The 23,408-nt window shown below is 40.6% G+C and overlaps 1 protein-coding gene across 3 annotated transcripts in view; it reads right to left on the reverse strand.

Annotated features, from left to right (window-relative positions):
* Ccny (cyclin Y) overlaps positions 1 to 9,310 on the reverse strand; it is a 137,851-nt gene extending 128,541 nt beyond the window's left edge. The window contains exon 1 of one of the 3 annotated variants that reach the window (NM_026484.4): positions 8,674 to 9,310. In NM_026484.4, the coding sequence (NP_080760.2) occupies positions 8,674 to 8,827 (154 nt within the window). In that variant the 5' untranslated portion in view covers positions 8,828 to 9,310. The remainder of the gene's footprint in view (positions 1 to 8,673) is intronic. The other 2 variants (XM_030250583.1, XM_030250584.1) reach the window with 2 other exon arrangements.
* Between the last annotated feature and the right edge of the window lie 14,098 nt (positions 9,311 to 23,408).

Below are 23,408 nucleotides of genomic sequence, written 5' to 3' on the forward strand. Positions count from 1 at the left end.
AAAAGAATGAATTTATGAAATTCCTAGGCAAATGGATGGACCTGGAGGGCATCATCCTGAGGGAAGTAACCCAATCACAAAAGAACTCACATGATATGTACTCACTGACAAGTGGATATTAGCCCAGAAACTTAGGATACCCAAGATATAAGATACATTTTGCAAAACACATGAAACTCAAGAAGAACGAAGACCAAAGTGTGGACACTTTGCCCCTTCTTAGAATTGGGAACAAAACACCCATGGAAAGAGTTACAGAGACAAAGTTTGGAGCTGAGAAGAAAGGATGGACCATCTAGAGACTGCCACACCTGGGGAGCCATCCCATAATCAGCCTCCAAACGCTGACACCATTGCATACACCAGCAAGATTTTACTGAAAGGACCCTGATATAGCTGTCTCTTGTGAGGCTATGATGGGCCCTGGCAAACACAGAAATGGATGCTCACAGTCAGCTATTGAATGGAACACAGATGCCCAAAGGAGGAGCTAGAGAAAGTACCCAAGGAGCTAAAGGGGTCTGCAACCCTACAGGTGGAACAACAATATGAACTAACCAGTACCCCCCTGGAGCTTGTGTCTCCAGCTGCAAATGTATCAGAAGATGGCCTAGTCGGCCATCATTGGGAAGAGAGACCTTGGTCTTACAAACTTTATATGCCTCAGTACAGGGGAACCCCAGGGCCAAGAAGTGGGAGTGAGTAGAGAGGGGAATGGGGGTGGGAGGGTATAGGGGACTTTTGGGATAGCATTTGAAATGTAAATGAAGAAAATGTCTAATAAAAAAAAAAGTTGCCCCTGGTAAGGAAACAGTCGCTCATTTGCACTAGCCAAGCCAGAAACTGACAGGAATTTCAAAGCTACATAGAGATCTGACAGTAGATCTTGTGAGCTGTCATTTGTGAGTTGTCAGACTTCTCATTTTTTATTATGGCAGGTCACTTTTCTCCGAAGTTAGGGAGTTACAGCAACAAACACAAGTCGTTTACGGAACTGAGAAACAGTGGATAATTTATTTTCTGAGCTTTCTGAAACTGTGGATCTAGCCAGACTCATTCCTAAAAGAAATGTTATGGAATGCCTAACGACCTGATAAGACTGGTAGAACTTATCTTTACACACAATGCCCCTCTCCAGGGACAGCAAACATCTAATATACAGCATATTTACACACATTTCAAACCCCATTCTCTGAAGAAAATAAAATATAATCCTAACTTCACCTTCTATCTATCTCAACAGTCTGCCTAGGTGAACTCCATCCTGTTATAGTTTTTCCTGGAAAAGTTTTTCAATTCGGATTGACTATAGTGTTCATCACACTGGGATGTTACAAAGAATAAGAGGTGATTTCTATGTCCAACTCCAAACCCAGCTAGCTTCCCCCTCAGGAGTCATATATTTATGAAAAAAGACATGGGAATTATGAAACCAGTGGAAGTCAAAGAAGTGCCTCAGATGATAATCTGATCCAAACCTCTTGCCTCTTGTATAGCAAGAATTCTAGCACAATTTACATTTGCCTAGAAGGCTGCAGACCTGAGGTTAATATTCTTTTGCATAGAAATATTTTAACATTAAAATAGCAATGACCCATACTCATGGCTTAAATGCATATGACCTTGAGTAGAGAGCCTCATTCCTCTGGAAATATGAAACAGGACTAGTGACCTGTTTCGAGTGAAGACAGAGTTCCTACATGCCTATTATTTTCAGCTTTACCTAGCCTGTCAAGTACCCTCAACAAGCACCTAAGGAATCACTGAGATTCCATAGGCATTCTTTGAAGATTATAGTCTTAAAACCCACCAAAGTCCTATATATAACTACTGTAAAGTAAGTGATCTTTGACTATTTTTTGAAAAGCCCACCCCATGATCTGGGGTATACCCTAACTTTCTGTGTGCCTCTTTCTCTTAATCCTCATGCTTAAATATTACAAAGTATCTTTAGTAAGACTTCCATCTTGCTTTCTGGCTAGTCCTAAAATTCTTTCAGAAATCCAGTTTAGCCTGAGTTAAAGGCCCTAAAGGAGCCCACTAGAAAGCAAAAGGATGGTACTATGACTCTCTCCCCATCACCCTTGACATATTTATATCTAGATAGACTCTGGTCCCGAGTTTCTACCTCCTCTCCCTAGGGATAGTTCAAACACAGCTGGTTATAGCTCTTTGAACATATTTTACATTTAACACAAGAAATCAGACATTGGTGCCATGTTAATAATGGCATGCTCATTAAGCACTTTCAGTTTATTAAGCATATTGGTCTCATTTTGATCCTTAGTGTTTTTACTGGCTTTAAGCAAAACATTTTCAGAAGTATCAGAGCATAATGTGAACTATAAAATAACTATAGTTCACTTTGTACATTTTACCACTTAAAAAGATCACTTTCAAACAGAAGTCATATAATTGATCTCCACTAAGAAAAGGAGTTTTTTTTTCTTTCTACCTCATAGTTTAACAATTTCAAAACAAATTCAATGTTTCAATATATCCTGAAATATATATATGTATATGTGTATGTATGTATGTGTATGTCATTCTGAAGCGGAGGGGCTCTGCTTTACATTTTATATTTGTACTACTGTTGCACTGTTATACACTTATTCACTTTGTGTGGGTCTCTGTGTGTGTGCTAACAAGTTAGCTTTATATCTTGTCATGACTCCTGTGTTCCAAACCAGCATTCCATCCTTCCTCATCTCCTATTATTATCCTCTTATTCATCTCTATAACTGTTAGACTATGTCCATACTTACATTTACACTCAGAGCAGTGTTGGGTACAGAATTAAGAGAACAGCTGTGACTCTTCCTATCAGTGGTAAGAAGTCTTATTTTCTTGACCTCTGAATGACTTCATGAAAGACAACTCCTAGGCAGTTGGTTAAACTGCCTACAACTTTCAAAATCTCAAATAATCACACACTAGTATAAAGGGTTAGTAAGTTCCCAATGCACATCAAAAAAGCCTACCTACCTTAATGCAAGTTACTGACATACCAGGAACAAATGCTGTCCCTTTCTATGTTTGGAGTGTGATGGGGAAATGCATATATCTGCCATTTAAAATAACACAGATAGTCTGGAAGAGTCATGAACAAGCTATCAATCTTCAATCCTAGTAGTTGCCTGGGATGATTTTTAAGATAGAGGAAAGACAGTGATGGCACACAAGAAGTCTTGACAGGTAATCTTAAAATTTTACTAATAATTTGACAATATACAGTTGTCCCTCAGTAGCTGCAGGTAATTGTTCCAGGATCCTGCTAGATATCAGAGTCTACAGATATTTGAGTCCCTCCAAGAAATGGCCAAGTGTTTGTACATAGCTGACCACATCCTCTGTACACAGAGATGCACAACACTGAATAGTAACTGTTATTTAGATAGTTATTAGCATGTGTGCCAAACAGACACAAAACGAGTTTATATGTATTCAGTACAGATACAGTTATTTTAAAATATTTGTGGTCTGCAGTTAAATAAATCCATATATGGAACACAAGGATACCAAAGACCAACCATAACAAAGAAATTGAAATATTCAAAGATAAATATGTACAAACACACATTGACTCTATACACATTTCTACTTAAATCTGTTGTCATTATATGATTCAATACCAAAATAGCCCTAGAGAGCAGCAGGTTGCACTGCCAACCAGCCCAGCTGCATCTTGGAAACTTTTAAATAAACCTATTCATACTACTGAATAGGCTTATATTTCTGCTTTAAATAATACCATTGCTGAAAACTTCTGGTTAGATAAATTCTAGATGCATCTGTTGAACTTGGGATGAAGAATACTATTTTTATGACAAATTAGTATTTAGAGGTCTAAACTAAACTAGCATGGTTATAAAAAATGGACTGTAGAGGACCCTACAGCCTCCATTAGAAACCTTACTATCAGCTTTATGCTGTAAATTACTCTACATCTGAAGAACAAGTTTGTGGTCTTCTAGAGGTTTTTCTCAAAAAAGGCCTCACAAATGAACTTAGGTGTATCTTAGAGCATGTCTTAGTTAGGGTTTCTATTGCTGCAATGAATCACCATGACCAAAGACCAAAGAGGAAAGGGTTTTTTTTGGGGGGGTGACACTGCCAGATCATAGTTCATCATCGGAGGAAGTCAGGACAGGAAATCAAATACAGCTGGAACCTAGAGGCAAGAGCTGATGCAGAGGCTATGGAGGGGTGCTATTTACTGGCTTGCTTCACTTATCTTGCTCAGCCCACTTTTTTACAGAACCAGCCCAGGGATGGCATCACCCACATTAGGCTGGGCCCTCCCCACATTGATAACTAATTGAGAAGAAAATGCCTGACAGCTGGATCTCAAGGAGGCATTTCCTCAACTAAGGATCCTTCCTCTCTGAAGACTCTAGGTGTGTCAAGTTGACACAAAACCAGCAAGTAGAGAGCAAACCATGAGGAGCAAACCAGGATGAAGCACACCTCCATGGCTTCTTCATCAGGTCCTGCCTTGGCTTCCTCAATGGGCTGTGATTCAGGATAGGAAAGTCAAACAAACCCTTTCCTTCCTAAGTTGCTTTGAGTCTTGGTGTTTTCATCACTGCAATAGTCAGTCCAACTAAGACAAAGCCCTAGTGCCAAACAGCTGACTACAACCATGATATCCATTTCTTTACTACAGAGCATAGGGATATTCTATTTGGTTGTCTGAAATGTGAATATTTTTGTTTTTCTTTTTGTTTTTTTTTTGGGGGGGAGGGTGGAGGAGCAGGAGGGGTGTTTCTTATTTCTCATTTAAAACAAAACTCCACCAAATAAAGAAAAGGAAAAATATTTCTGCAAACAGAATTCAAGAACATATCCAAAAGATCATCCATGATTTAAAAAGAAATGGTTTGTGTAATATATCACATAAGTTGGTGCATGGACAGAAATCACATGATCACCTCAGCAAAATGCAACCCTTCATAATTAAAGTTCTGGAGAAACTAGGAATAGGAAGAACTTATCAACATAACAAAAGCCATATATATAACAAACCCTACCCAACATTATACTAATTGGGGCGGGGGGGGAATTAAAAGGATTTCCAATAAAATAAGGAATAAGGCAAAGGTGTCCAACTCTACTCCCCTTACCCAATATTATTCCTTTAGCTTTAGGTAGGACAATATAACGAAAGAAAGATAAAAGATAGACATGGGAAAGAAAGAAATCAGAGTAACCTTATTGGCAGATAACATAATCTATGCATGAGACCCAAAAGACCACCAGAAAAAAATGTTAGAGCTAATAAAAAACACTTTTAACAAAGAGATGGGATAAAAAAAATCAATATACAAAAATTAGTAGCTTTCCTAGATATCAATAAAAAACATGTTGAGAAGATCAGAAAAATAATTCCATTCACAATTAATTAAAAACAAACAAAAACCTTGTAATAAGGGTAGCCAAAGTAAACTTCTACAGTGAAAACTTTAAAACATTAAAAAATAATTTGAAGATACTATAATGTGCTCATATGCTCATAAACAACATTATGAAAATAGCTATGCTATCAAAAAAATCTACAGGTTGGATAAAATTCCAACACCAAGATTCTTCTTCACAAATAGGAAAGGGGGAAAAAGGTTTAAAATTCACAGAGAAACACAAAGACCAACTAGCAAAGCAATCCAGAGCAAGCACAATGCTGGAGGTGATCCCTGCACCTGACTCTAAGCTGTGCTCCAGAGCACTGTGATAAACAACAGTGCTGCAGGTGATGACTCTAAGCTGTGCTCCAGCACACTGTGATAAAAGCACCACTGGCACTTGCTGTTCCCAGCACTCCAGAGGCAGAGGGAGGAGGATCTCTCTGAATTTGAGGCCAGTCTGATTTACTTAGTAACTTCCAAGACACCCAGAGCTACAAAGACTCTGACTCAAAATGAAGATGAGAAAAGCATTATAAAGTTAGTACAAGAACACAATACATCAAAAGAAAAGCAGAGGTGACCTGGCTATAAACCAATATAATCATAGAACTTTTTTTTTAACAAATCAGAAAAATACATATTTAAGCAAATAGGCTCTTCAACAAATATTGCTGGCAAAACTGGCCATGTACATGCAGAAGAATAAAACTAGACCCATGTCTCATTACATACAAAAAAACAACTCTGAACAGATCAAAGATCTTATTTCAAGACTTGAAACCATAAAACTAGTAAGGACAAAGTAGAAAAAAATGTTTAAGATCCCAGCACAGGCATATACTTCTAAACAGGACTCCAGTCTCTCAAGAAATAGAACCAACAACTGATAAATGGGTTCTCATGAAGATAAATAATGTCTAAGAACACTCAAGAAAATAGCTTCATGAAGAGACAACTTACAAATTGGGAGAAATCTTTACCAACTAAATACAGTACACAGAGTTTAAAATCTAGAATGCACAAGAACTCAGAAACCTCATCACCTGTGATCAAAAACTAATCTACCTAATCTAAAACTGGTATAATGAATTAGACAGACAATTCCTAAAAGAAGAAAAAGATGAGCCAGGCATGGTGGTAGCACACGCCTTTAATCCCAGCACTTGGGAGGCAGAGGCAGGCAGATTTCTGAGTTCGAGGCCAGCCTGGTCTACAAAGTGAGTTCCAGGACAGTGAGAGTGTTAACATCCCGACTGTGACAGTCAGTATGAAGATCCCTGAAAAAGAGATCTATCTTATGACTCAGTATATCTCTAATGGATATTTGCTCAAAATTTAAAAAGCAAAACAAAGAAAAAAATATAAAAATACCAGCACATCAATGCTTATTGCACCACTGCCCACTAATAGAAGAATGATAAAAGAAAATGTGATTTATATACAATGAAATTCATTTCTGCCATAAAGATGCAATTATGTCTTTGAAGTAAAATGGGTATAATATAACAAATATATTAGACAAATATATTAAACAAATTAAATAAGTCTCAGAAGGGCAAATAATTCATGCCTTCTCTCACGGGTGAGATACATAAAATGCTGTTATGTGGAGTGGTATGAAGATAGAAGCAAAATTGTTTTGGGAACAAAGGAGATTAATAAAAAGGGGAAGATATGAAAATGGGAGGGTAGTGAGGGACGGAGAGGATAAGCTCAAAGTACATTACATACCTGCATGAAACTGGCCTAATGTAAACCTGTATAATTACATTTATTAAAGTATTCTTTAACACTTTTTGCTTGCCAACACTGTTCCCATCTTCTACAATGAACTCATTTCTTGCTTCACTCCTCCCTTTAAAATACAGTTTTATTATGGTACATAAAAAGAGGTCTTATATTCTTCTACACGTTTTTAAATGTGTAAATGTGTAGCTGCAATTCAAAATCACCTAAAGAGAAGAGCAAGCTAATGGACACACAAAATTAGCACTAGTGCGGCTGGAGAGATAGCTTGGTGATTAAGAGTGCTTCTTGTTCTTCCACAGAACCCAAGATAGGTTCCCAGCACCACCACCTAATTCCAGATTGTAAGGATACACCACCTTCCTCTTACCTCAACTGGCACACACAGGTAACACATTCTCGAGTGCGTACACATGTACACACACACAAATACACAAATCTTAAATAACACTAGAAAAATCATGTAGTGTCAGAATTTACTATAAACTATGAGTAATCACACTCATTTAATAAAGCTGCTGTCCTTAAAATGCTAACACTGTTTAGACAACAAACAACGAGAAAACTCTTTTCTTTACCACTCAAATGTAGCCTTTCACATTACAAGGAATACTCCCAAAGGCAACAAGAATGGATCAATACCAATTATCAATTCATTCACATGTGAAAAATTACAAGTGAATTTAACTAGGTTATTTGTGTGAGGATTTTTGTAAAAACAACAAAAACAAAAAACAAGGCCTAAAGATTTCCAATTTCTAATCTTTTAAGTTGGAAACCATATAAACTGTATTTTATGCCCAACGTACGATATGAGTTTGATTACAAAACAATACTGAAAAAGATACTGCAAAACCAATTATGATAAAACATTACTAGGTGCAATAATGCCTCCTTTAACTTTTTTAAAAATACAAGTCACCCAGATGAATCTGAAATTCATAGGACCATAATTCTAGCCCATGCTAAAACTAGATCACTTAACTTGAAGTCACCTGGTATTTTCTTTTTTAAACATTCTGAGGTGAACCTTTTACTTCAACCATACCCATAAAATATGTGTTTGTGTGCGCAGGACTGTATATAATCGCATAGTACATATGTATACATTTGTGCATATACAGTCACAAGCATACTCCCTTGGGCCTGGTTTAGTTTTTAATGGGAAAAGGGGTAGAGTTGTCTGGGGGAACGCAAAGCAACTCCAGTCAGAACACTGTCACAATCCCCTTCCTTTTGGAAAGAGCAAATACTACCCCTCCGCCATCCTATACATAACTCTGGCAACATACCAAAAGCACACTGCCTGGAGCCTCCCATGTCATCTCTGGGGTGCACACGCATGTAGACGCAACCCAGCACACGCATGCCACACGCCCTCCCTGGACCTACTGGGCCTCCCCGGCCGTGGCTAGCAAAATTTCCACCATTCCCTGCCAGTCCAGCCCGGGGCAGCGGAGCAGCAAGGCTCCGAGTCCTGCAGGGAGGAGAGGGATAGGCCGAGGCCCAGGCCGGCGCCGCTCACCGTCGATGTTTTCCCGGTCGCTGATGTGCTGCAGATTGCAGCCAGTGTCCTCACGGCTGAGGTCCGTGTCCGGGCGGTAGGACTCCAGCCGCGAGTGCGCATTCCTCCGGAGCTTGGGGCTGGACGACACGCAGCACGAAGTTGTGTTCCCCATCGCTGACTACCCGACCGGTAGCCCCGGGGCGCGGGCGCAGGCTCGGGCGCAAAGGCAGGCCGCCCGCGCCCCGTGGAGGGCGGAAACCGCTCCGGGCCCGGGTCAGCAGCGACGGCGGCGGCGGGGCCGCGCCATGGACGGCGACGACGTGCAGGCGGCTACAGCTACCGACAGACAGCGACCCCAGCTGCTACGGCCTCAGCCCCTGGTTTGCGGCGGAGGAGCCCGAGTCCGCGACTGCGGCCCCACGCAGTGCTCACCCCGCCGCGGCCATGGCGGGTGGCGCCGCGCAGGCCGCCTCCCACCGTGTTCTTGTTCAGCGCTCCGCTCCCAGCGGCGACTTCCGCAAGCGGTTCCGGTTCACGCCGGGGACACGCGAGTGCGCGCGGATACGCAGACCGGACCGCAGTTAGCGGGAGCGTCCGCAGCGTTGCACGACAACCGTGGCGTGCGGCTGGGGTTCGCGAGCCCGGCCCCACGCCTGGCCGCGTCGGCCCCGCCCCCTCCCCGCGGCCCCGCCCCACGCCGGCTTGCAACATTTCCGCCTCTCTGCTAGGCCACGCCCTCTACACGCAGCCCGGCTCCTTCCCCCTGCTCTGGAAGCACGCCGGCACGCTGTCTGATCGTCTGCGCCGTCTAGACACCAGTGCGCTTCTCCGCTCTTCTGCTCTCAAGTCGCAGTGGCAGAATATAGATAGTGGCTCCGGCAGCCACAAGGGGGCGCACACTGGAGGGGGCTTGTTGCAGCCTCTTGGGTGAGGCAGGCCGTTGTATTAGAAGGAGCTCCAACTTGAGTTAGGAGCTCAGCTTCTGTCAGTCTCTACGGAGGACTTGGGAGTCAGCCTGGGGACAGGGGCTGAAGTCGTGACGAATTAGCTGTAGTGTTCTGAGTTTTGGACTACATTGTTTTATGTTTCACCTGCCGTGGATTTGTGTGCGTGAGTTGCCTTGTGAACCAAAATAAACGTTGAAAAGAACGTAAGGTGAGGAAAGCCACCACAATCTGTTCCAGATAATGAAGGGTATTGGGGCTCTTCTGCCATCCTCAACCAGGCATAAACAGGTTTAAGTCATGCCTGTAATCCCAGTAGGGCAGTGAAGACAGGAAGATCTGGAGTTCAAGATCTTAGTGAAGGAGTCAGTAGAGGGAGGGATATGCATGATCGTCTGGGTACTAACTGGAGAAATGAGGAAAATGATACCTAACATTAGCAATCTGCACCCATCTTGTTAAAGGCTGTATATTGTTCACACCTACTATTTTTTAAAGCCTGTGCAGTCAATCCATCCACTGCATAGAGGTATTCGTACATTGTTGCTCAACAAGAGGTGGGGAGGCTCAGTACTCTGAGCTGTAATAATGTCATATGTTGAGATAAGTGGCAGAATGCCTTGAGAAATGACTACTGAAGAGTGGTGGTGCTGACCAAATGAGAGAGGGAACATTAAAGGGAAGTTCTAGGGAATTGCAGCTCTGGGAGACAGAAAAAAAAAAAAAAGTTCTTTATCAAGGCTATACTGACCTCTCAGTGTGAAATGTAAATGGAATGTACTGTCTTTTCTCCCAAGGATAAAAAGAAACAAAGGAAGTTCCATCTTTAAATTTGTAAGATTCCATCTGGCAAAATCCCTCCTTCAGTCAGCCTTTTTGAAAGATCAAAGTGTGTGCTCCAAGTTGCATTCCATTCTCAAAAAGTGTGCTTTGCCTATCAACTGCACACACTGCTTTAGGTTAGCCAATTTCATAAAAATGTGAAACCTGGCTCTCACTTCTCAGAGCAAGACTCAAGACCCAGTCACACCACCACATGACTCACCACAATACACCACTTTGCAGAAGGAAAACTTTTCTCTGATGCCATTTTCTTACAACTCCCAGTCCGATTTCTAACAACAAGAATGTTTGGAGCTCATGTGCAGCTCCTTGAGGGCAAACACTGAGACCCTCTGGGCTAATGTTTAAGGAAGCTCAAAATTACATTTTCTGCTCTTACAGTTCTTTGAAACAGAGTTGTGTGAGAGCATGACATATCTACTCAGACATAGTAAATGCCCATTTAATCAGAGTTCATAGTTATGTTGGTGTTATTTTGGAGATCATTAGAGAAATGGGAAAGCACTCAGGAAACAGTAGAGTCTGCATGTGGGTCACTGGAAGAATTTTGGAGCGGAGGGCAAGGCCGAATTTTGGGAAGTTGGACCCACCCATGCTTGCCAAATGGTAGAACAGCCACTGGTCAGAGAGGCTGTTTTTGTCCCCTCTACTTTTCCCACTCCCTCTTTGATACTCTCACCACGTTCTCCTTAGAAATTTTTATCTTTTCAGATATACTGGGGAGTATGGTCACCAGGCTTGAAATAGAAATTTAGGCAGTGATTTACATAGTTGTCACATACTACTACATGTACACAAACTTACTCAATATTCCAGGTAGAGATGCCACTGGACTGACAAAGAGTGGCACTTTATGAAGAATTAACTGTAGGATTCTAAGCAATTCCTGACAGAGTTGCGACACCCAAATGATAGTTATGTTGAGCCAGCACCTAGATCCCATGCTCTGGTTTGTAGTAAATATTGTTTAAAATGCCAGTGCTGGGTTTCTACCTGCCTTTAACCAGTTATGTTCTTGGATGAAAGACACAGCCTTTATATTTTTAAATATGCCTTAGGCAGAATAATAACTATAACTAGGCAATTGTCTACACTCCATGTTGTTAGAATTTACCTTCCTATTGTTAACCCAAGTGATGGCTTACTATGTTTCATCTGGACTGCTCATAGCTTCAGTTGGCCAGCCCTCAGGACCACGTTTTTATAGTTTAGCTAACTTATGGCGACTCTCCTTTCTCCTCTCCTGCACATTCTTCTTCATGACTGCTCCTTCTTTCTCTCCTCCTGGTCTCAAACCCAGGATACTTAAACCGCACCATGTGTCTTCTGCCTAGCTATTGGCTGTCATCATCTTTATTCATCAATCAGAATTAACTTGGGGGCAGGGTCCCAGGGGCCACATGCAGACTCCAGATCTTGTCCCCCTTCCCCCAACCCCCACACCCTGCAACTTAATATTACAATAGCCAGAAACAAAAAAAAACCTCTACACTGGTTTGTTTTGTTTTGCTTTGCTTTTTGTTTCCACATTTAAGCCTATTTTATTATCCCCTGTTTACAATTTTTTAAAGCATGTGAATCTGTCTAATGCAAAAACATTAGAAGAAATAGGCTAAGTATTTGAGTTTGACGCTAATTGTAAAATCCTGCTGTCTTCACAACACTGCTCCCTGACTCTCCTGTATTGTTGAGAAGGGGGGAAGGCGGGAAGCAAATTGGAAAAAAAAATCTCTATTTGTGAGTGGAAAAACTAGATTAGATTCCTCTATGTTCTGAAGGAAGCTAAATGCTTAGAATTAGCCCTAGACTTGGAGAAGACAGAGGAGGGAATCAGAGTCTTGCTGTTTCTGCAGGGTGGCAGGGTGAGCAGAGCTTGAAGAAAGAAGTAGTATGCATCTAACTACAGAAGCAACAAGGTATCACTTGTGAATTTTCAATGTAGGGGCTAGTTCCTCAATATGGTGTGGTTCCCCCAGAGCAGAGATGGGGCGAAAACTTCAAGAAGGCTATCTTCAAAACATTCAGGCCAAACAAACATCCTGTAGCAGAGAATGGCCTTGAACTTCAGATCCTCAAGCTCCCCAGCGCTTGGGGTATCGGCCTCTGCCTTCATCCTAGTTTACACTTCTTCTCTGTCTGTTTTATGAAGCATGTGTTTATTTATTTGGTGCACGGATGTGTACCATAGCACTTGGGTAGAGGTCAGAGGACAATTTTTGTAGGTTGGTTTGTGTTGAGGTAAACCTCCAACCCTAATAAGCTCATGCAAGAAAAATACAACTCAATGAATATGAATACAAGCTGAGTGCCTAGACTAGGCAGATGCAGCACTACACTACTACATCCCCCAGTCATGAGATCCCTTAGAACTCGCGGTTTCTCCAGCCCACATGCGTCTTTCTGCTCCACTTTCCTTCCACCTCCTCCTATTCTGTTTTGCTCTCTCTCCTCTCTTCATCTTCCCAAAACTTTTTTGCCCCACCTCTCTTCCACTGCCCAATCATTGGCTCTATCCTTCATTTTACAAGTTAAAATGGGGAGAAGGTCCACATGAAGTCACCCTAGTATGTGATTCACTCCTCCTCCCAGACAGACCTCTTCAGGAAGCAGAATTAGCATCAAAATACAAACAGCACCAGGGCAATCCACAACAGGTTCCTTCATTTTACTCTTACCCACTGTACCTTGTGGCTGATCCCACACCTAGTTTTTATACTGTGTTGCAAATCAGACTTAAATCTTCTATTTTGCTAGGCAAGTCCTATACCAACTATACTATAATCCTAGCTGACATTTGGCCTTCTTTTCTTTAGCCTTGATATCTTTTGGATTATCATGATCTACAGCAGAAAGCATCATTTTGAATTACATTTTTTCATACACCTCCAATAAACATTATTCAAAAATTTGGTATTTTTTAAAACGTAAAAGCAGAACTTAATGAACTAAGTCACTAATCTTCAGGGTTTGTTGGTTTGGTTTAGGCACAATTGCTTTTATTTTATTTTATTTTATTTTATTTTATTTTATTTTATTATCTTTTAACTGATTCTTTGTGACTTTCGGATCACCCCAATCCCACTCATTTCCCCATCCCTTTTTATCTGCTCTCCACTCTTTTTGTTGTTGTTGTTGGGGTTTTTTTGTTTGTTTGTTTTTCTTTTTCTTTCCTTTTCTTTATTTACATCTCAAATGTTATCTCCTTTTCCAGTCCCCCACCCCAGAAATCCCCTATCCCATCCCCCCTCCACACACTTCTATGAGAGTATTCCCTTGCCCACCCACGCTCTCCTGTTTCTCTGCCCTCTCATTCCCCTACACTGAGGTATCTAGCCTACACAGGACCAAGGGATTCACCTCCCACTGTTGGCCAACAAGAGGATCCACTACTACAAATACCACTGGAGCTATGGGTTCCTCCATGTGTACTCCTTGGTTGGTGGTTTAGACCCTGGGAAATCTGGGTGGTCTGGTTGGGGGATATTATTGTTCTTCCTATGGGGTTGCAAATCCCTTCAGCTCCTTCAGTCCTTTCTCTAACTCCTCCATTGGGGACCCTGTGCTAATTCCAATGGTAGGCTGTGAGCATCCACCACTGTATTTGTCAGGTTCTGGCATAGCATCTCAGAAGACAGCTATCTCAGACTCCTGTCAACATGCACTTCATGGCATCCACAATAGTGTCTGGGTTTGGTGACTGTATATGGGACAGGTACCCAGGTGGGGCAGTCTCTGAATGGCCTGTCTTCAGACTCTGCTCCACATTTTATCTCTGTATTCTCTCCCTTGAGTATTTTTTGCCCCTTTCTAAGAAGGACCGAAGAACCCACACTTTGGACTTCCTTCTTCTTGAGCTTCACATAGTCTGTGAATTGGGTCTTGGATATTCCAAGCTTTGGACTAATATGTACTTATCAATGAGTACATTCCATGAGTGTTCTTTTGTGATTGGGTTACCTCGCTCAGGATGATACCCTCCAAATCCATCCATTTGCCTAAGAAGTTCAAGAATTCATCATTTTTACTAGGTAAGTAGTACTCGATTGTGTAAATGTACCACATTTTCTGTATCCATTCCTCCTTGAAGGACATCAAGGATCTTTCCAACTACTAGCTACTATAAAGAAGGCTGCTATGAACATAGTGGAGCATGTGTCCTTATTACATGTTGGAGCAACTTCTGGATATATGCCCGGAGTTGTTATAGCTGGGTCCTCAGGTAGTAATCTGTCCAATTTTCTGAACAGCCAAACTGATTCTAGAGTGGTTGTACCAGCTTGCAGTCCCACAACAATGGAGCAGTGTTCCTCTTTCTCCACATCCTCCCCAGCATCTATTGTCACCAGAGTTTTTAATCTTAGCCATTCTGACTGGTGTGAAGTGGAATCTCAGGGTTGTTTTGAGTTACATTTCCCTGATGACTAAGGATGTTGAACATTTCTTTAGGTGCTACACATCCATTCGATATTCCTCTGTTGAAAATTCCTTGTTTAGCTCTGTACCACTTTTTAATAGGGTTATTTAATTTTCTGGAGTTTAACTTCTTGGGTTCTTTGTATATTTATATTGGATATTAGCCCTCTCTCGGATGTAGGATTGGGAAAGATCTTTTCCCAATCTGTTGGTTTCCCCTTTTCCTATTGACAGTGTCCTTTGCTTTACTGAAGTTTTGCAGTTTTATGAGGTCCCGTTTATTGATTGTTAATCTTAGAGCACAAGCCATTGGTGTTCTGTTCAGGAATTTTTCCCCTGTGCCCATGTGTTTGAGGATCTTCCCCACTTCTTCTTTAAATTTCAGTGTATGTGGTTTTATGTGGAGGTCCTTGATCCACTTGGACTTGAGCTTAATACAAGGAGATAAGAATGGGTCGATTTACATTTTTCTACATGCTGACAGCCAGTTGACCCAGCACCATTTGTTAAAAATGCTGCTTTTTTTTTTTTCCCACTGGATGGTTTTTAGCTCCTTTGTCAAAGATCAAGTGACCATAGTTGTGTGGGTTCATTTTTGGGTCTTCAATTCTATTCTATTGATCTACCAGCCGGTCTCTGTACCACTAACATGCAGTTTTTATCAACATTGCTCTGTAGTACACCTTGAGGTTAGAGATGATGATACCCCTAGAAGTTCTTTTATTGTTGAGGATAGTTGTAACCTCCCCCAGCCTGAAGCTGGCTGATGCAAATCTTGCTGCCACTGAGAATGAGACCACCTGGGGTGGAGCCTTCCAACTTAGATGGCGACCTAGAGGGCTCTATTGTTCTGTCACCTGCCACTGCTCTCCTCCAAGACACTGCTACCTGCTGAGAGCCCCCTGAGATATTCCGGAGGCACATCCTATCCTGCACATTGCCTGCAGGCTGGCTCCAGGCACCAAGAATGGATTGGCACGGAATGGGCTTTCCCCTTTTTAAGCACAGTCTCTGAGTAAAATCGCAGGCCTTGATCAGAATATTTGTCTTGGCTTCATTATCTTTTCTCGAAGTCTAAGCCCCAGCCTGCCTTCCAGAAATACCCGGTTCTGTCTTTTTCCCTGAGATGGGTTTCCTGTAAGCAGCAGAATGTTGGGTCCTGTTTGTGTAGCCAGTCTGTTAGTCTATGTCTTTTTATTGGGGAATTGAGTCCATTGATATTAAAAGATATTAAGGAAAAGTATTTGTTGCTTCCTATTATTTTTGTTGTTAGAGTTGGCATTCTGTTCTTGTGGCTGTCTTCTTTTAGGTTTGTTGAAGGATTACTTTTTGCTTTTTCTAGGACGTGGTTTCCATACTTGTATTGTTTTTTTTTTTTTTCTCTTATTATCCTTTAAAGGGCTGGATTCGTGGAAAAATAATGTGTGAATTTGGTTTTTTCGTGGAATACTTTGTTTTCTCCATCTATTGTAATTGAAAGTTTGGCTGGGTATGTAGCCTGGGCTGGCATTGGTGGTCTCTTAGTGTCTGTATAACATCTGTCCAGGATCTTCTGGCATTCATAGTCTCTGGTGAAAAGTCTGGTGTAATTCTGATAGGCCTGCCTTTATATGTTACTTGACCTTTTTCCCCTTACTGCTTTTAATATTCTATCTCTATTTAGTGCATTTGTTGTTCTGATTATTATGTGTCTGGGGGAATTTCCTTTCTGGTCCAGACTATTTGGAGTTCTGTAGGCATCTTTTATGTTAATGGGCATCTCTTTCTTTAGGTTCGGGAAGTTTTCTTCTATAATTTTGTTGAAGATATTTCCTGGCTCTTTAAGTTGAAAATCTTCATTCTCATCTACTCCTATTATCTGTAGGTTTGGTCCCCTGGATTGTGTCCTGGATTTCCTGGATGTTTTGACTTAGGATCTTTTTTCATTTTGCGTTTTCTATGATTGTTGTGCCCATGTTCTCTATGGAATCTTCTGCACCTGAGATTCTCTCTTCCATCTCTTGTATTCTGTTGCTGATGTTCACATCTATGGTTCCAGATTTCTTTCCTAGATTTTCTATCTCCAGCGTTGCCTCACTTTGGGTTTTCTTCATTGTGTCTACTTCCTTTTTTAGGTCTTGTATGGTTTTGTTCAATTCCATCACCTTTTTGGTTGTGTTTTCCTGTTTTTCTTTAAGGACTTCTACCTCTTTAGCAGTGTTCTCCTGTGTTTCTTTAAGTGAGTTATTAAAGTGCTTCTTGATGTCCTCTACCATCATCATGAGATATGCTTATAAATCTGGGTCTAGCTTTTCGGGTGTGTTGGGGTATCCAGGACTGGCTGAGGTGGGAGTGCTGGGTTCTGATGATGGTAAGTGGTGTTGGTTTCTGTTAGTAAGATTTTTCGTTTGCCTTTCATCATCTGGTAATCTCTGGAGTTAGTTGTTATAGTTGTCTCTGGTTAGAGCTTGTTCCTCTCGTGATTCTGTTAGCCTCTATCAACAGACCTGGGAGACTAGATCTCTCCTAAGTGGTCAGAGTACTCTCTGCAAGCAAGCTCTCCTCTTGCAGGGAAGGTGCACAGATATCTGGCGTTTGGACCTGCCTCCTGGCAGAAGATGAAGGCCTGAAACAGGGCCTGTCCCAGAAGCTGTGTAGCTTCGATAGTCAGCAATCTCACCTACACAGACTAGTCTCTGAGAGATCCTGGAACACAGATGGCTCCCCCAGGTGCTCCATCAAAGCCCTCCCAGGTGGGACGAATACCTCTCCTCTGCCAGGGAAGGTGCCAGGATGTCCGGAACCTGAAACGGGATCTGCCCAAGAAGCTGTGTTGCTTCTGCCTTTCCCAGAAGTTCTGCAGCTTCTGTAGTCTGTAATCTCACCTGTGCAGACTAGTCTCTGATGGATCCAGGCTTGTTTTTATTTTTAACAAAATTTATAGAACCTTATCTTTAAACCATATTAACTGTGTTAACTGTACACATTTAAACCGTATTAACACTAACTTACACAGTAAGATTTAATTATAAAAGAAAATCAGAAGTTGAGCTTGTAGTTCAACAGTAGCATTTCTTACCAACATGTATAAAGCCCTGGGTTCTATCCCTAGCACCACCAAAAGAGAAAATATCAACAAGAATAGGCAATCTGAATTGAACCAAGAGAACATAATGCAGTCTTACATCAATCATACTAGCATTCATGAAATAAGTGAATTGTCCTTTGGACAACTCCTAAGTTACCTCTCCACAGCACAGAACAGATTGAACCACCTAACACCTGGGACCTAACCCTTTATTCAAAACAAAGGAAATTTAGAATTGGAGTGAAAGACAGATCCTCAAGTTACAGCTGCTCTTTCATATCACCTGGAAAGCCAGCTTCACTGTCAGTTACTTGGTCATTTCCAAGGCAGTTGTGGTTATGGAACCATAATTTATTACCTCTTTACCTTCCCGGGTCCTTCCCCCGAGATAAGTGTCCTGGTGGGAAGCTCTCTGTGATGTAAGCAGGTATAGCAGAGAAACTTACTTTGATAGCCACATGATTCTAATCACTTTAGGTATTCTGTTTTTAAACAGAACATTTCTTGAGAGTCTGGGTTTCGTGGTTGTATATGGGATGGATCCCCAGGTGGAGCAGTCTGTATATGGTAATTCCTTCAGTCTCTACTCCACACTTTGTCTCTGTAACTCCTTCCATGAATTTTCTGTTTCCCCTTCTAAGAAGGACTGAAGTATCCACAGGTTGGTCTGCCTTCTTCTTGAGTTTCATGTGTTTTTTTCTGAATTGTATCTTGGGTATTCTGAGCTTCTGGGCTAATAGTCACTTATCAGTGAGTGTGTTCTTTTGTGATTGGGTTACCTCAGTGAGGTTGATATTCATTGTTTTGAATAGCTGTGTAGTACTCCACTGTGTAAATGGGGCACATTTTCTGTGTCCATTTCTCTGTTGAGGGATATCTGGGTTCTTTCCAGCTTCTGGCTATTATAAATAAGGCTGCTGTGAACATAGTGGAGCATTTGTTCTCATTACATGTTGGAGAATTTTCTGGGTATATGCCCAGGAGTGGTATTGCTGGATCCTCTAGTAGTACTGTGTTCAATTTTCTGAGGAAACACCAAACTGATTACCAGAGTTGTTGTACCAGCTTGGATCCTACCAACAATAGAGGAATGTTCCTCTTTCTCCACATTATTGCCAATATCTGCTGTTACCTGAATTTTTGCTCTTAGCCATTCTGACTGGTGGAATCTCAGAGTTGTTTTGATTTACATTTTTCATAATGACTAAGGATGTTGAACATTTTTTTAGGTGCTTCTCAGTCATTCGGTATTCCTCAGTTGAGAATTCTTTGTTTAGCTCTGTACCCCATTTTTAATAGGGTTATTTGTTTCTCTGGTGTCTAACTTCTTTGAGTTCTTTGGATATTAGCCCTTTATTGGATTTAGGATTGGTAAAAATCTTTTCCCAATCTGTTGGTTGCCTTTTTGTCCTATTTACTGTGTCCTTTGCCATACAGAAGCTTTGCAATTTTATGAGGTCCCATTTGTCAATTCTTTTTTTTTGTTTGTTTGTTTTTTGTTTTTCTCAAGAATCTGTATAGCCCTCTGCCTCTCGAGTGCTGGAATTAAAGGTGAGTGCCACCACGCCCAGCTTCCATTTGTCAATTCTTGATCTTACAGCACAAGACACTGGTGTTCTGTTAAGGAATTTTTCCCCTGGGTCTATATGTTCAAGGCTCTTTCCCACTTTCTCTTCTATAAGTTTCAGCGTCTCTGGTTTTTATGTGGAGATCCTTGATCCACTTGGAATTGAGCTTTGTACAAGGAGATAAGAATGGCCCAATTTGAAGTCTTCTACATTCTAACCACCAGTTGTGCCAGCATCATTTGTTGAAAATGCTGTCTTCTTTCCATTGGATGGTTTTAGCTCCCTTGTCAAAGATCAAGTGACATAGGTGTGTGGGTTCATTTCTGGGTCTTCAATTCGCTTCCATTTATCTTCCTGTCTGTCCCTGTACCAGTACCATGCAGTTTTTAATCACAATTGCTCTGTAGTACAACATGAGGTCAGGGATAGTGATTCCACCAGAAGTTCTGTCATTGTTGAGAATAGTTTTTGCACCCTAGGTTTTTGTTATTCCAGACGAATTTGCAAATTGCCCTTTCTAACTGTGTGAAAAATCGAGTTGGAATTTTGATGGGGATTATATTGAATCTGAGATTGCTTTTGGAAAGATGGCCATTTTTAATATATTAATCCTGCCAATCCATGAGCATAGGAGGTCTTTCCATCTTCTAGATCTCCTTCAATTTCTTTCTTCAGAGACTTGAAGTTCTTATCATACAGATCTTTCACTTGCCTGGTTAGAGTCATACTAAGGTATTTTATATTATTTTTGACTATTGTGAAGGGTGGTATTTCACTATTTTCTTTCTCAGCCTGTTTATCTTTTGTGTAGAGGAAGGCCACTAATTTGTTTGAATTAATTTTATATCCAGTTACTATGCTGAAGTTGTTTATCAGCAGTGGGAGTTCTCTGGTAGAGGTTTTGGGGTCACTTTAGTATACTATCATATCATCTGCAAATAGTGATATTTTGACTTTCTTCCTTTCCAATTCCAATCAACAGAAGATTGTTTATTTTAGTGTTCACATATATTGTTAGATTAGACACATTAGGAATGGTATAACTGTGTTTTTAAGAAAACAAGATTGTCTTGAAGAATAAATATCATATCTATATGCAAAAAGAAAGATCTTATTTGTATGTCATTTGCATTAGTCTGCAACACTGTATGTAATTACCTTACTGTATTTTCACATGCACATTTCAGAGAAAACTGTACAATGCCTTATAGTTAGAAGAAAAGTACTATAATGTAGATGCTACATAAAACACAGTACATCATGAATGTGTGCATGTTTCTCTCTGTGCAAATAACAAGAAGAGTGATTCTTTTAATGTTCACATGTAAGGTAAATAAATAAGTCAGGAAAGGTGTGATTTTTAATTAAAGAACAAAAAAGTTTCTCACAATACACATCATATTTGAAACACATTAAGTAACTTCTTATTTGTATTTGATTTACTTTGGGATGGAGCACTGTATGACATTGCTTTCATGTATATTTGCACACACCTTTCCCACAATAGAGTTCAATGCATTATAGCTTAAAGAAACTACCTTAACATAGATGATACACAAAGCACAGTACAATGTGAATGTATGAATGTTTCTCTCTGTGCTAGTAGCAAAAAGAGAGTTTCATTTAGTGTTCATATGTGTCTTAGTCAGGGTTTCTATTCCTGCACAAGCATCATGACCAAGAAGCGAGTTGGGGAGGAAAGGGTTTATTCAGCTTACACTTTCACATTGCTGTTCATCACCAAAGGAAGTCAGGACTGGAACTCAAGCAGGTCAGGAAGCAGGAGCTGATGCAGAGGCCATGGAGGGATGTTACTTACTGGCTTGTTTCCCCTGGCTTGCTCAGCTTGCTCTCTTATAGAACCCAAGACTACCAGCCCAGAGATGGCACCAGCCACAAGGGGACCTCCCCACTTGATCACTAATTGAGAAAATGCCTAACAGCTGTATCTCGTGGAGGTATTTTCCCCAACTGAAGCTCCTTGCTCTGTGAGAACTCCAGCCTGTGTCAAGTTGACACAAAACTAGCCAGTACAACATGTATTGTCATATTAAACATATTTGGCTACTTTATAACTGTGTTGATAAGAAAAAAGAAGACTGTTTTGCACAATAAAGGTCATGTTCAAAGTGTGGTGAGGAAAATCTTATGCGAATGTTATTTCCTTTAGTCTGCAATACTGAATGCCATTACATTACTGTATTTTTACAGGCACATTTCATAGAAGATTGTACAATGTCTTATAGCTGGAAGAATAGTACTTTAACATAGACACTACACAAAAAAATAGTGCATTGTGAATGTGTGAATATTCCTCTCTGTACTAGTAACAAAATGAGTGTTTCTTTTAGTGTTCACATATTGTTAGATTAAACATATACATTTTAGCTCTGTTTTTAAGAAGAAAACAAGGCTGTTTTACACAATAGCCATCTCTTACGCATGTTCGCGACCAGCCAGGAAAGACGCAACAAACCGGAATCTTCTGCGGCAAAAGCTTTATTGCTTACATCTTCAGGAGCAAGAGAGCGAATGGCAAAACCCTGTCCCTTTTAAGGAGAATTATCCTTCGCCTAGGACGTGTCGCTCCCTGATTGGCTGCAGCCCATTGGCTGAGTTGTCGTCATGTCACGGGGAAGGCAGAGCACATGGAGTGAAGAACTACCCTTGGCACATGCGCAGATTATTTGTTTACCATTTAGAACACAGGATGTCAGCGCCATCTTGTAACAGCGAATGTGAGGGCGGCTCCCCACAGCCATCATATTCTAAAAGTGGTAAGAAAGATCTTGTTTGTATGTTATTTTTTTTTTGTCTGCAATACTCTATGTCATTAGTTTACAGTATTTTCATATGCACATTTCACAGAAAACTGCTTTATAGCTAGAAGAAAAGTAATATAACATATATGTATACAAAACACAGAAAATCATGAATGCATGCATTTTCTACTCTGTGCTAATAACAAGAAAAATGTTTCTTTTAGCGTTCATATTTAATGTATACACAATAGGACAGAAAGGTGTGGTTTTAAGAAGAAAACAAGAAAGTTTCTCACATTACTCACCATGTTCAAGATGCATTAAATAACTTCTTAACCATATTTAATTTACTTTGGAACAGGGTACTGTATGATATTACTTTTGCATAAACTAACATAGACATTTCACACAATAGTGTGCAATGTGTTATAGCTGAAAGAAAAGTAATTTAACATAGAAGCTAAACAAAATACAGTACAACGTGAATGTGTGCATGTTCCTCTTTGTGGTAATAACCAGAGAGTGTTTCTTTTAGTGTTCACATATGTTGATCGATTAAACACATCAGGCTATGGTATAACTGTGTTTTTAAGATGAAAACCAGACAGTTTTGCACAATAGACATCATGTTCTAAATGTGATAAGTAAAACCTTATTCATATGTTATTTAGTGTCCAACACTGTATATTATTGCTTTATTGTATTTTCACATACACATTCCAGAAAAAAAAAACAGTTCAATGCTGGGGAAAAACTGTACTTTAGCGTATACACTATACAAAGCACAGTACAACATGAATGTCTATGTGTTCCTGTCTATGCTAATACTAGGAAAGTGTTTCTTTTAATATTCCCATGTACTCTAGCTTTAAACATCTTAGGCAGTAAAGGTTTGTTTTTAAGAAGAAACCAAGAACATTTCTCCCAATAGAAGTCATCACTGTTGCACAAATGGCAGGTTGTCAACAGTGTGTTCACACATGCAGGGTATCTTCGGTATGTTCAAACATGGCAGGGTATCTTTAGTGTGTTGATACATGGAAGGTTGTCATCATTGTGTTCACACATAGCTGGGTATCATCAATTTGTTCACACCTGGCACAATGTCATTGCTGTGATCACACAGGGAAGATTGTGAGTAGGGTGGGACACATGG

Source organism: Mus musculus, chromosome 18 (genome assembly GCF_000001635.26).
Source record: "Mus musculus strain C57BL/6J chromosome 18, GRCm38.p6 C57BL/6J".
Classification (NCBI taxonomy): Eukaryota; Metazoa; Chordata; class Mammalia; order Rodentia; family Muridae; genus Mus; species Mus musculus.